Here is a 14,040-nt window from a genome sequence, read left to right on the forward strand (position 1 = left end):
TAAAAATAGTTACCTGCTCCACCCAGAAAGGTTTTCTAGAAAAAGTAGTCTTTGAACTGGCTTTTCAAGGCAGAAAGGACATAAATTGTCATAGGGAGGCACAGACTATCAAGAAGTATTATGGCCACCTCAGGAGTGGGAAGGAAAGAGGAGCCCAGCCATCTGTCCTGGAGACCCTTCATGAACACCCCCTGCAGACCAAGCCAACAAGCTCCAGTCACTCCAATTTCTCTTAGAACCTCTTCCCACAATTATAGAAAGGGCTTTTACCATGTGGTATTTTAAGTATTCCTGTCATAGGCCTAGGTTTTTTCTGTGTGCTCTGTGAGTGAGACTTTGCCAGAAAACATCTTCCCCACCACAGCCGGTGCCTCCCAAGGGGGCATCTTAGGGCTCCGGTCACGACAAAATCCCCCCCTTCCTCTTGAGTGCAAGGCTTTTGCTGATGGAATAGGTGCTTCTCTTGTGATTAGGGAGGGTTCCACTAGAGGGAAATGACTATTAGACATCAATGACAGGTCTCTTAAAAGATGACAAAGAGACGCCTGTTTACTGGGACAAAGGAATGATTGAGTTTATCTGATTGGATTTGGGATGCTGGATGCACAAAATAAGGTGGTTCCAATTTTGTTTCAGTGTTCCCACCTACCTATCCGAAAGTGGTCATCAATGTTGCCAGCAAACACAGCATCATAGTCTTCAGGCCTCTTCAGATTGGGAGGTCTCTCATCTGGGTCAGACCCATATTCTCCCTTGAAGCGCTTTTTGTTACTCACATCTATTTTCTTCTTGCTTCCTGCTTCCAGGAGACTGATGAAGAGCTGGACCACTCTGAGAGCAGCCTCCCGAAAAGGAACAACAATTAACACCTGAGGAGAGAGAAGAAGCCATGTTTTTGGCAAAGAAGGAAAAATAAGTATTGGATCTGGAGACCCAAGTCCCATCCCAGCTCTTCTTGCTGCCTGTGTGACCTCAGGAAGTCACTGGGCCTTGCTTAGCTCCAGTTTCCACATTTGCAATAATGAGGGAGTTAGTACAATTCCAGAGAAAGCATGTTCCCCATCCCCCAAGAGAAAGGTTGTAGACTCCAAGTCTGATTATGGACATGGCCAATGGGAATCTGTTTTGCATGACTATGCATATTTGTTATAAGAATTTTGTTTTTCATTCTGATCCCCAAGGCTGGGGATGAGAGGGAGAGAAAACAAATGCTTATTCATGGCAAAAAGAAAAACAGGAAAACACTGATAAAGAAAAATAACCTTGATAAGATAGATAAGAAAATGTACCTCATTCTATTCTTTACACAAGTGGGGACTTTTGAGTGGAAAACACAACACAGTATACACTCTCAGATTCAGTTAATTGGTTTTGCTAAATTACCTTTTAATTCCTCTCTTTTGATCTAGTTGGTTTTTTTTAACTTTTTTTGTTATAAGAACTGGCTAGTCAGGAAGAGAGAAGAAAAAATGTATCTGGAAATTAAAGTGATGTAAAATTCAATAAATAATCAATGTAAATATTTTTTTAATTAAAAATTAAATTAAGTAACTATTTCCACAAGCAAACACTTATCTCTAGACTTCTTTCACTCTGCAAATCTCATGAGTCCAATGTCTTCCCGGGGAGAGGTCCTTATGGAGAAAAGGTGATTTTTCTCTCCCAAAGAAGTCCTTTTAATGACATCCCCAGAGAATCTGTTGAAGCACATCCTAGGGACGTACCTTAATGAAGATGGCAATACCCCTTAGTTTAGGGGTGCTCACTCCAAGATACCTTAAGGGCATGATCATCAGGACTTGTACAACAGATGAACTGTGTAGTAATGGGTGATTAATTTATATTATTACAAAAGAATGAATATATGGTTCCTTAAAATAATACAGCTTCGTAAGTGCAATTCTCTGCAGAAATCAAGGATATCAGAACATGGGTAAATGAGAAAATGGTAATTGATGAACAAATTCAATTTATGTGTAACTTATTAGGAGACAGCCACTGCTTAAAGCAAATAGTTTTTCTAGAATTTTGCCAAGAGGAACTAATGCTACATTTATAGAACAAATTTAATAAATATCTGCTAACTAATAGAGTATCTTTTGGAAGCACCTATGCAATCACCTGAATAAACGTATCTTTTTCCTTCAAGCAATTTTCCTCAGCATAAATTTGCTTCAGAGACTTTCTGCTTCCCACTTCTGAGCTATCAGTCACACAACAGACATTTATTAGGCCTCTACTACATAGCAGGCTCTGTGTTGGGCACTGGAGAAACAAACAAAAATGATGTTTTCCCTGCCCTCCAAAAACTTATATTCTATGGGGAAAGAACATATGTGGAAAGAGAGGGTGAAGGGGAGTTGGTCAGTAATCTCTAAAGATCCCAGGTTTCATGTAGTAAAACTTTTGAGTTGAACTTTGAAAAAACTAAGGATTCTAAGAGATGGAGTTTTAAGAAGGGAGTGACTGCTAGTTATGGAACAGCCTGAGCAAAGTATATAGATAGATGAGAAAAATCTTTTGTGAGAAACAATAAGTAGGCCATTTTGTAATATATAATCAAGTTAGAAAGAGACTCTCTTAGGGTGATGGGAAAGCAGAGAACCAAGAAGAATGAAAAAGTCAAGCATTTCAAGGATCAGTCAAGCCCATAACAAAAAACACTATCGATTACAATGAAGAGTAAAAAAAACCATGATTGAAAATAAAGCAAGAAATTACTGAACTATTACTACAAAATAGCACAATTAACCCTCAAAAAACAAATAAAGATCCAGTGACCTGGCAATTGAAGAGTCATAATTGGGTGCTAAATAGAGATGCAGCAAAGGCACTTTTTTTATTCATGACAACACCAAAACTATCATCAGAAAGTCCAGGATCCTGTAAGATCTAGGAAAATTTGTGTCAGACTTTCAAAAGTCCACTCAAAACTTGGTTTGGAGAATTTTTTGCTTCCAGTGAACCTGGAAGTCAAGTTTCCATTATGCAGGATTATGCAGGATGTGCAGAGAAGCCAAATTGTGTTGGAAATAAATATTCCTCAGTGGCTTAGTAACTGGCTTGAATTAAATTTTTAAAATGATGAGAAGGATGATAGCAACAAACATTTACATAATACACATTTGATACCACAAGAACCCTGGGAGGTATATGCTATTATTATCCCCATTTTTTCAATGAGGAAACGGAGACCAATAGAAGTAAAGTGACTTACTCAGGATCACAGTCACCTGGTTTTAAACTCAGTTCTTCTGGATTCCAGGTACCACACCACCTCAATGCCTATTTCTCACTGAAAATCTAAAGGCCATAGTTGAGGCTGGGCTTGGAAAATTGGATTGTCTGTCACATGTAAGCCTAGTTATCCAATGTGATAAATGGGTGATTTCATGAAAGAATGTCAAAATCTTATGTACTCAGTGCCAAACTTATAAGTGAATGCAACAAAAGGAAAATATGAATATATTTTTAAAATTTTAATACAAAAATTGTGAAGTTTATTTTTATGTTATGGCAATAAATTTAATTATTTTATATCATCCCAATAAATTCATACACCACAGCAAAACCAGAAAATCTAAGTGATATGACCTAATTTTTTAAAAATCCTTAAAACAATATGGAGAGTAAATACAGATTTTTAAACTAAATTCCCCAATATTACCCCTAAGTGGATCAATGTTTTGTGCTTGAAGGGGGAGGTACCTTTAGCAGAAATTAAAACAAGAACTACTTTGCCTGAAAGGTCAAAAGAAAATTATTTTTGAAGGGACTTGAATAAATTGTGTTTGAGTGAGCTAAGTGTAAGGAAAAGATTGGATTGAGGAGTGCAGAAGATCTGGGCTATGGGCCTATCTCTGCTATAAACTGGATGAGTGACAGTAACCCAAGTATTTAATTTCTCTCCAACTTAGTGCCCTCAGGAGGTGGCACCAACAAGGGCAACAAAGTCACACTGCAACTGCTGACATGCTGGTCTGCTTTAAATTATTCACTGAGCAACAATCACCATTAAAATGAGGAGGCTGGACAAAATGACCTTTTATAGTTTAAGAAAGTTCTACAATTTAGAGATGAAGGGAAACAGACAGCAAAATTCAAAGAACATCTTTTCCATTTCTATATGACATCACGGAGTTATAGGCTCGCTCTACCAGAATATGCCACGGTACCACCATCAGACACAAAAAAATTAGGTAGATACCGTAAGAATTTCTGGTCTGACCCAATAATGTGGTATCTTTGGTGCAAGACTCAGGTCTGAACTATAAGACAGAGGTGAGCATCATCCTGCAGAAAAATGCTAGCATTATTTGGTATGTTAATTGGTTTTGCTAGACTTTTTTTTTTCTCTTTTTAAGAAATTAAATTGTAAGGGCAACACCAGTCATTGATGTTGGAGGTAGCTGCTACAACAACAGCAGCTTGGGGAGTTCTTAACCCAAAAATGGTAAAAAGGTCAGACAACTGGTTGGAAAGAGACTCTGTGGGCCTAGGTGCAACTAGCACTGACTGACAACTCTACTGACCCTAAGCAGTTCTGGAGGAAAAAGTCCCAGGATGGAGAAGAGTACCCTACAATTAGTCACAAGAGAAAAATGGCCCTATTCACAGTTCCTGGATCAAAAGAAACACTAGTATGTACAGCTAAAGGAGAGCAAAGTCCCTTTCTGGCTAAAGACTAAGGCATAAACCAAGAGAGCAGTCACTATACCCCACTATCTTGGAAGCACCAAAAACTTGCAGACCCCCAGAATTAGCTCTGAAAATAGTAGCACAAAAAAGCCTAAAACTTGGCCCTCCCCCAGGTGAGCAGAACTGAATTTTAATGCAAAGTTCAACATGAAGAAATAGGCTAGAAAAATTTGCAAACAAATATGTATTGTATCTAGGATATACTGCAACATGTTTAGCATATATAGGACTGCTTGCCATCCTGGGGGGGGGAGGGGGGGGAGGAGGGAGGGAGGGGAAAAAACGAAACATAAGTGATTGCAAGGGATAATGTCGTGTAGAAATTATCCTGGCATGGATTCTGTCAATGCGAAGTTATTATTAAATAAAATAAAATTTATAAAAAAAAAAAAAAAAAAAAGAAAAATTTGCAAACAGCAAAAAAATGAAGTTGCCCTTAAAAAGTTAACATGGTTGCAAGGAAGGCTAATACATAAACTGGGAAGAAAAAAAAAAAAAAAGAAAGAAAAATTTGCAAACAGCAAAAAAATGAAGTTGCCCTTAAAAAGTTAACATGGTTGCAAGGAAGGCTAATACATAAACTGGGAAGAAAAAAAAAAACAATGTGAAAACAGCTACAAGCAAAACCTCAAAGGAAAAATTGCTAATGGAGATAAGCCCAACAAGACTTCTACAAGACAAAGATAAGAGTTGGTAAAGAAAAAAACAGAAAAAAAAGAAAAAACAAGAGTGATATAAAAAAATTACAAAAGAAAAATCAACAACTTGGAAACAAGCACCAAAAAAAATTAATGAAGAGAAGAATTACTTAAAAAGTAGAAAAAGAGGTACTAAACCTAACTAAAGAAAATAATCCCTTAAAAATTAGAATTGGCCAAGTGGAAGCTAACGACTCCATGAGACATCAAGAAAAATTAAAACAAAGTCAAAATAATAAAAAAATGTCAAAATGTGAAATAACTCATTGGAAAAACAAATAACCTCGAAAATAGATCAAAGAGAGAATTTAAGAATTCTTGGACAAGCAAAAGAAAATCATTATCAAAAAAAGAAGGGGTAGGAGAGAGTAAGGCATTAGTCATCATACTTTAAGAAATTACAAAGGAAAAACTGTCATATTTTAGATCTAGAAGGTAAAATAGAAATTGAAAGACTCCACTGATCATCTTCTGAAAGAGATCCCAAAAGAAAATTCCCAGAACTATTATAGCTAAATTCCAGAGCTCCCAGATCAAGAAGAAAATATTGCAAGAAGCCAAAAAGAAACAATTCAAATGTTGAAAAGCCACAGTCAGGAGGATCACACAAAATTTAGCAATTTCTGTGTGGATGTCCATCTGCTAGAGAAAGGCTGAATAAGTTTTGGTATATGAATATTAAGGAATATTATTTTTCTATAAGAAACAAACAGCAGGATGATTTCAGAGAGGCTTGGAGAGACTTACATGAATGGATGTTAAGTGAAATGAGCAGAACTAGGAGATTATTGCACACAGCAGTAAGATTATACAATAGTCAGTTCTGATGGACGTGGCTCTTTTCAAGAGTGAAATGATTGAGGCCAAGTCCAATGATCTTGTAATGGGTAGAGCCATTTAAAACCAGAGAGAGAACTGTGGGAACTGAGTCTGGATCACAACATAGCATTTCCACTCTTTTTGTTGTTGTTTGCCTATTTTCTTTTTCATTTTTTTCCCTTTTTGATCTGATTTTTCTTGTACAGCAAGATAATTGTATGAATATGTGTGTGTGTATATACATATGTTGGATTTAACATGTTTAACATATATTGGATTACTTGCCATCGAAGGGAGGAGATGGGGGGAAGAGAGGGAAAATTTGAAATACAAGGTTTTGCAAAGGTCAATGTTGAAAAATTATCCATACATATGTTTTAAAAATAAAAAGCTTTCAGCTATATCCAGCAAAAGAACTCTGGGAAATGAGTATGAACCACTATATAGAATTCCCAATCCCTCGATTTTTATCCGCCTGCATTTTTGATTTCCTTCACAGGTTAATTATACACTATTTCAAAGACCAATTCTTTTTGTACAGCAAAATAACTGGAGGGACATGTATACACATATTGTATTTAACATATATTTTTACATATTTAACATGTGTTGGTCAACCTGCCGTCTGGGGGAGGGGGTAGGGGGAAGGAGGGGAAAAATTGGAACAAAAGGTTTTGCAATTGTCAATGCTGAAAAATTACCCATGCATATATCTTGTATAGCTATAAAGCTATAATAAAAAATAAAATAAAATAGGCAAAATTACAAAAAAATAAAAATAAAAAGCTTTAATTACACAGTTTCCACATTAAAAAAAGTGGAGGAATTGGAATATGATATAATAGAAGACAAAGAAACTAGGATTCATTGTTGTTGGTATTTTGTAGGTGACTAATGTCCAACTTTTCATGACCCCTTTTAGTGGTTTCTTGGCAAAGATACTAAAATGGTTTGCCATCCCCCTTTCTAGCACATCTGACAAATGAGGAACTGAGGCAAACAGAGTTAAGTGATTGCTTAGGGTCACACAACTAGTAAGTATCTGTGAACAAATCTGAACTCAGTTCTTCCTGACTCCACCTCTATCTATTGCATTATCTAGCTACCTCGAACTAGGATTAGAATAATAAATCCAGGAAAACTGAATAGAATGCATTAGAGGAAATAAAGGATATTTAATGAAATAAAGAACTTTCGAACATTCCTGATAAAAAGACCACAACAGATTAGAAAACTTGACATTCAAACACTAAACTCAAGAGAAGCACAAAAAGGTAAACATGAGCAAGAAATCATAAAGGACTTTAAGGTTAAATGACTTGAAAATAATACATGTAACTCCTATAAACAAATGGCATGGGCATGAGCTGATGATTTCATAAAAAAAAGGGGGTGGGGGAGATCAGGCATTAGAAGTGGGGGAAAGGAAGAGGAGAGAAATAATGGAGAAAATTATTTCACATAGAAGAAGCACACAAGGAAGAGCTTTTATAGAAAAAGGGGAAATGGGAGGAAAGGAAAGATTGGTAATATTTAACTGCACTCTTTTCAGAACTGGTTCAAAAAGGGAAGAAGACATATACATACCCAGTTGGATATGGAAATCTATATTACCCAAAAGGGAAATAGTAAGGGAAAAGAACAAGAGAAAGAGAAGAAGGGAAAGATGATAAAAAGGAGGGAAGATTAAAGGAGGCAATGGTCAGAAGCAAAACAGACTTTTGAGGAGGGACAGACTTTAAACAGAAGGAAACAAGATGGAAGGCAATACACAATTAATAATTATAACTGTGAAATGAATGGAATGAACTCATCCATAAAACAGAAACAGAATAAAATTAATTAGAATCCAGAATCCAACATGTTTATAAAAGACATACTTTGCAGTAAGACATACTAAGAATTAAAATAAGTAGCTGGAGTACAATCTATTATGCTTCTGTTACAATAAACTGGCAAAAAAGGCAGAGATAGCAAATGTGATCTCAGGTAAAACAAAAACAAAATCAGATCTAATTAAAAGAGATCATCAGGGAAACTAAATTTGTCTAAAAGGTACCTTAGACGATGAAGCTGTATCAAAAATTTTATATCTGATTTCCCTGATAGGCCCTAATTCTCAAAATTATATAAGGAAATGATGCAAATTTATAAAAATAAGAAACATTTCCCCAATAATAAATGGTCAAAGAATGTGAGCAGGCAGTCTTCAGAAAAAAATCAAAGATAGCACTAGTCATATGAAAAAATGCTCTAAATCACTATTGATCAGAGATACACAAATTAAAATAACCGAGATAAACATCTCTCAGAAAAGACAACTCCTGGAAGGGATGAAGGAAAACAGGTACATTACTGCCCTGCTGCTAGAGCTGTGGACTGATCTAACCATTCTAGAGAACAATTTGGAATTGTGCCCAAAGAGCTACAAAACTGTACATACCCTCTGTGTTCCCCAAAGAGATAAAACACAGAAAAGCCTATTCACATAAAAATATTTAGAGTAGCTCTTTTTGTGGAAGCAAAGAATTGGAAATTAAGGAGGTGCCAAAAAATTGAGGAATGGTTGAACAAACTGTGGCATGTGATTGTGATGGAGTACTATACTATGCTTTAAGAAATGTTGAGGGGAGTGATTGCAGAAAAATTTGAGACTGATATGAACTAATGTAAAGTGAACTTAGAAAACCTGGGAGAAGACAAAGAAATCACAAAAAGGATAGTTTAAGAAAACCCAGGAAGATATGTAAGAATTCATGCAAAGTACAATGAGCAGAATTAGGAAATCATTGTATACTGTAACAGTAATATTGTAAGGACAATCAACTGTGAAAGACTTAGCTATTCTGATGAATACAGTGATCCAAGACAATGCCAAGGATTCATGATTAAAAAACGTCATGTACCTTCAGAGATGAACTGATGAACTCCAAGTACAAACTGAAATATAAATTTTCTCATTTTCTTAATTGCCTTCTAATGGGGTTGGGAAATGATGGGAGAGAATTTGGAACTCAAAAAAAATTTTTTAATGCTAAAAAATAAGAATTTTTGAAGCAACTATGTTAGAAAAGCAACTAATTGGTAGGGAGTATAGAGACGGACAGAGGGGGAAATGGAAAAAAATGTAAGAACAATTTCTGGGAGTCTGACCAATCTGCTTGCTCTTACCTTGGGTCGAGTGAGACCCTGGTCCCTGAAGTCATCATCATCATCACCTGCTCTTGGTTTCTTATCCCGGCGTTTGCTATTATTGCTGAGCACCTGGGAATTGGCTTTGAGAACATGGTTCATGGCATGCAGGCAGTACACATGACGGATCTCCTCCCCATTCCCCAGTGCTGTCCTTTCTGGGTATAACAAGTCCCGGTATGAGTTCATAATTGAGAAGAGCTCTTTCTGTAGGGAAGAGAAAGGCCCACTGGGTTTTGAGGTACCAGAGAGGAACTGGCTGTTTACTTTGGGCCATGTGGAATCCAAGGGCTTCTGGAGATGAAGAGTCATCAAGTCAATGTCCTTTGGAGGCTTGAAAGTCTCTAGCGTATCAAACTGGGTTGAAAAGATGAGCTGACCCAGAGCTGACCACTGAGAAAGAAAGAAGACAAGAGTTGTGTTAGAACCATACGCTGCTTAAGTAACTCCTCCTGGTCTCTCTCCATTCTATGCTACTCCATGGTTCCTCTACTCCAAAGTTAGTTCTTCATTTTAGTGTCCTTGAGGGAAATAAGAGAGATTAAAAAAACTCCTCTGCATTCAAATAATCTAGAGATGAACTTCTTTCTTTTTTAATAATAGCTTTTTATTTTAAAAATACATGCAAAGGGGCCAGCTAGATATTACAGTGGATAGAGCACTAGCCTTGAAGTCAGGAGGACCTGAGTTCAAATCTAGTCTCAGACACTTAACACTTCCTGGCTGTGTGACCCTGGGCAGGTCACTTAACCCCAATTTCCTCAGCAATTTAAAAAAAAAAAGAAAGAAAGAAAGAAAGGAAAAAAAAATACATGCAAAGATACTTTTCAATATTTACTCTTGCAAAACCTTGTGTTTCAAATTTTTCTTCCTCTCCTCCACCCTCCCTTAAGCAGCAAGTAATCTAATATTGTTAAATGTGTGCAATTCTTCTATACATATTTCCACACTTATACTGCACAAGAAAAATCAGATCAAAAAGAAAAAAAAAAGGAGAAAGAAAACAAAAAGCAGGCAAAAACAAAACAGAAATATTACTATTCAGTCCCCATCTGGGTACGGATGGCTCTCTTCATCACAAGTCTATTGGAATTGACCTAAATCGCCTCATTGTTGAAAAGAGCCAAGTTCATTAGAGTTGATCATCACATAATCTTCTTGTTGGTGTATACAATGTTCTCTTGGGTCTACTCATTTCACTTAGTTCATGTAAGTCTCTCCAGGCCTTTCTGAAATCATCCTACTGATCGTTTTTTTCTTATAGAACAATAATATTTCATAGCATTCATATACCATAACTTATTCAGTCATTCCCTAATTGATGGGTATCTACTCGTTTTCCAATGCTTCACCACAAAAAGAGCTGCTACAAACATTTTTGCACATGTGAGTCCTTTCCCCTTTTTTATGATCTCTTTGGGATACAGATCCAGTAGAGACACTGCTGGATCAGAGGGTATGCACAGTTTGATAGCCCTTTGGGCATAGTTCTAAATTGCTTTTCAGAATGGTTGGATCATGCTGAACTTATTTTAAATAATTATTACAAATATTCGATGTATAGATAGAAATGCACAGATGTAAATACATAGCTCAGAATTAGAAGCAGAGGAAAATGATAGAAATGACCCTGTGCTGACTGACAAGGGATATAGAAAGACTAAAGGAATCAATCTAGCTTCTTCTCACTCCTGAGAAACAAGACAGGGTAAGGAGAAAAGGCTTCCCAGGTCTTCCTGTGACTGCTCTGAGGGGTAGTCCACTTATGCAGAGAACTTTCATTCCCAGTATCTCTATGCCAGGGAAATGGCCAGAACTTTCTGATGACAACTTAACTGTGCCCTCTTCTAAACCCACTAGTGATGTTTTAACTATGACAACCAGCTCTTTAATACTATGAGTTATCAATGTGTTGTTAAAACTCATTCTGAACACAGAAGCCTGTCCATGTCAAGCTTGTCTTCACAACTTTGATGGACAGCAATACTTACTTTTAACTGCTGGGTAACTTTGGGATTTGTGGCAACAGCCTGGATTTCTTTTTCTTTCAGTTCTTTGTTCAAATGTTGTAGGAATGGGTCTGTAGTAGAAACAATCATCATTAGTACATTCAGGAAAGTAAAAAAATATTAATAGGACATAGACACATAGCAGTAGAACACTAGACTTGGGAGCCAGGAAAATCTTGTGTTCAAATCCTTCCTTTGACACTTAATGGGTGAGAGACTACAGAGAAGTCATTAAATGTCTCCTAAGCTCTAGTTTACTCATATGTAAAATGGTCTATCTTAAGTGCATATATATAAAAATACTTGATAAACTTTAGAGTGACTATGACAGATTTCCCAAAATATATAGGCTGCCTTTAGTTAATAAGTAGTCAATAACTTACTAATGGCCTACTTGTAGGACAATGCTGTTCATGTATTTCTAGTGAGGATAGCTAAGTCACCCACCAAGCCCTCTCAACTATTGAATGGTCAGGTCACTATCTCCTGTCAGCAGAAGGCTGGCCAAAACGAACAGGGGTAGCTAGACAATGAGGATGTGCAAAATAGCAAGTGAAATGGCCCATAAATGACAGAGTCCTTTTATCCTGACTAATCAGATTTAAAAGACTTTATGAAGAGAGATAAAGATTCAGAAAGCAGCAGCACAAGCAGAGAGGCAATATGAATTTTAAAACAATATGAAAAACAAGTGTGAGTCTGCTGCTCCCAGTTTGAGCCCAGAAGGAACTCAGCAAAAACAGAGAACTAAGATCCCAAAGTGAAACAGGGTAGACAGGACACTAGATTTGGGATCAGAGACTCTAGGTTTGAATCTTAGTCCTTCCTTTTCCTGCCTGTGGACTCAGCTTCCAGATGTGCTAAACACGGTAGTCAGTGGTTCTAGATCCTCTCTAAGATCTTTTCTGCTCCAAACCCTACAACCTGCAGACTGTAGTCCAGTTGTTTCCAATGTTCTATTTACATAGACCATGCAAACACTTTAAGGCAGCCCACTCCCTAGGCTTCAGTCTGTGCTTATAATTAAGTGCTACAGAGTCAGCATAGAGGAGCAGAGTGGCCGGGATTCAGGACTCAAGCCTCAACATCCTTGGCTCTGTGACTCAAGGGCCACAGTAACTCCCGAGGCTACAAAAGAGCTGCCAAGGTGTATATGGTGAAGCTTCCTTCATACTATGCCCAAAGAGCCATAAAACTCTGCATATCCTTTGATCCAGTGTGCCATTTTGGGTCTGTATCCCAAAGAGATCATAAAGGAGGGAAATGGACCCATATGTGCAAGAATGTTTGTGGCAGCCCTTGATGGCAAAAAATTGGAAAATGATTAAATGTCCATCAATTGGGGAATGGTTGAATAAGTTATGGTTTATAAAAGTAATGAAACATTATTCCATTATATAAATTCCTATAAAAATGATGAACAAGCTGGTTTTAGAAAGGCCTGGGAAAATTTACACAAATTGATAGTGAAAGAAACAAGCACAGAACCAGGAATACATTGTATACAATAACAACAAGAATGTGCAATGATCAACTATGAAAGACTTGGTTCTCCTCAGCATTTCAGTGATTCAAAGCAATCCCAATAAATTTTGGATGGAAAACTCCATTCACATCCAGAGAGAGAACTATAGGGACTGAATGTAAATCACCACGTGCTATGTTCACTATTTTTTTCTTTTTCTTCTGCTTTATTTTTCTCTCATGGTTTTTCCTTTTTGTTCTAATTTTTCTCTCCTAACATGATTCATAAGAAAATATGTTTTTTTAAAAAATGAATGTGCATATATAACCAAAATAAAAAATATGTCAAAGAAATTCATGTAAAAGCATGTATTTTTTTGTCAGCAATGTTAACGTTCAAATGTGGAAGTACTTATGCACATCAGTGGGTCATCATAATATCCTGATTTCCTTGAACAAATGCAGACTTGTTTATATGGGTGTATTTACATTAAGATTTTTCAAAGGATAACTATTATAAATAATAAAAGGAATCCCAAACAACAACAATAATAACAACAACAAAGAGCTCTCCATTCCAATGCATATAGGTCAGGAAGAAAAAGCTGGGCCTAGGGGAGCTGGAAGGGGAGTGCTTCTACTCCTGCAATCCTCCCCCTCCCTACGGGTGCCTGTTCATTTCTGCCATTAATGGCTCCTGCCATCGTCCTCCTCCCTGCAGGTGTCTGGCCACCAATAAGGCCGGGCATTCAGTCTCACCTCCTGAGACCTCCACTGCAGTGCTGCTGTCCTTCTGCAGGGCCTTGTGATCTCCATTCTCCTCCTCTAGGAAATTGGTTTCCAGGCTGAAGGCTGATTCATGTTGCATGTCCGTGAATTCGTCCTCATCCAGTCTCTGCTGGGTAAGCACTTCCTCATCTTTGTCCTCGGGGTCCCCTTCTTTGCCTATTGTTATGTATTAAAATAAAACTCAAATTCCTTGACAACAGACACTGCTTGATTTCTCAATCATGTCAAGCCCTGGCTCTCCCTAGTTCAGTGGTCCTCAAAACTTTTGTTCTCAATATCTTTATCCTATTAAAAATGATTGAGGATCTGTCTAAAGAGTTTTTGTTTATGTGGGTTATAGTTATAGATATTGATCACATCAAAAATAAAAA

The 14,040-nt window shown here is 37.0% G+C and overlaps 1 protein-coding gene across 1 annotated transcript in view; it reads right to left on the bottom strand.

Annotated features, from left to right (window-relative positions):
- UTP25 (UTP25 small subunit processome component) overlaps positions 1 to 14,040 on the bottom strand; it is a 53,292-nt gene that overhangs the window by 32,197 nt on the left and 7,055 nt on the right. Inside the window, exons 4-7 of the mRNA XM_051998452.1 lie at positions 13,640 to 13,825; positions 11,399 to 11,487; positions 9,387 to 9,800; positions 650 to 869 (exon numbers count right to left, since the gene is read on the bottom strand). Of these exons, the coding sequence (XP_051854412.1) occupies positions 650 to 869; positions 9,387 to 9,800; positions 11,399 to 11,487; positions 13,640 to 13,825 (909 nt within the window). The remainder of the gene's footprint in view (positions 1 to 649; positions 870 to 9,386; positions 9,801 to 11,398; positions 11,488 to 13,639; positions 13,826 to 14,040) is intronic.

The sequence above is a fragment of the Antechinus flavipes genome, chromosome 4, assembly GCF_016432865.1.
Source record: "Antechinus flavipes isolate AdamAnt ecotype Samford, QLD, Australia chromosome 4, AdamAnt_v2, whole genome shotgun sequence".
NCBI lineage: Eukaryota > Metazoa > Chordata > Mammalia > Dasyuromorphia > Dasyuridae > Antechinus > Antechinus flavipes.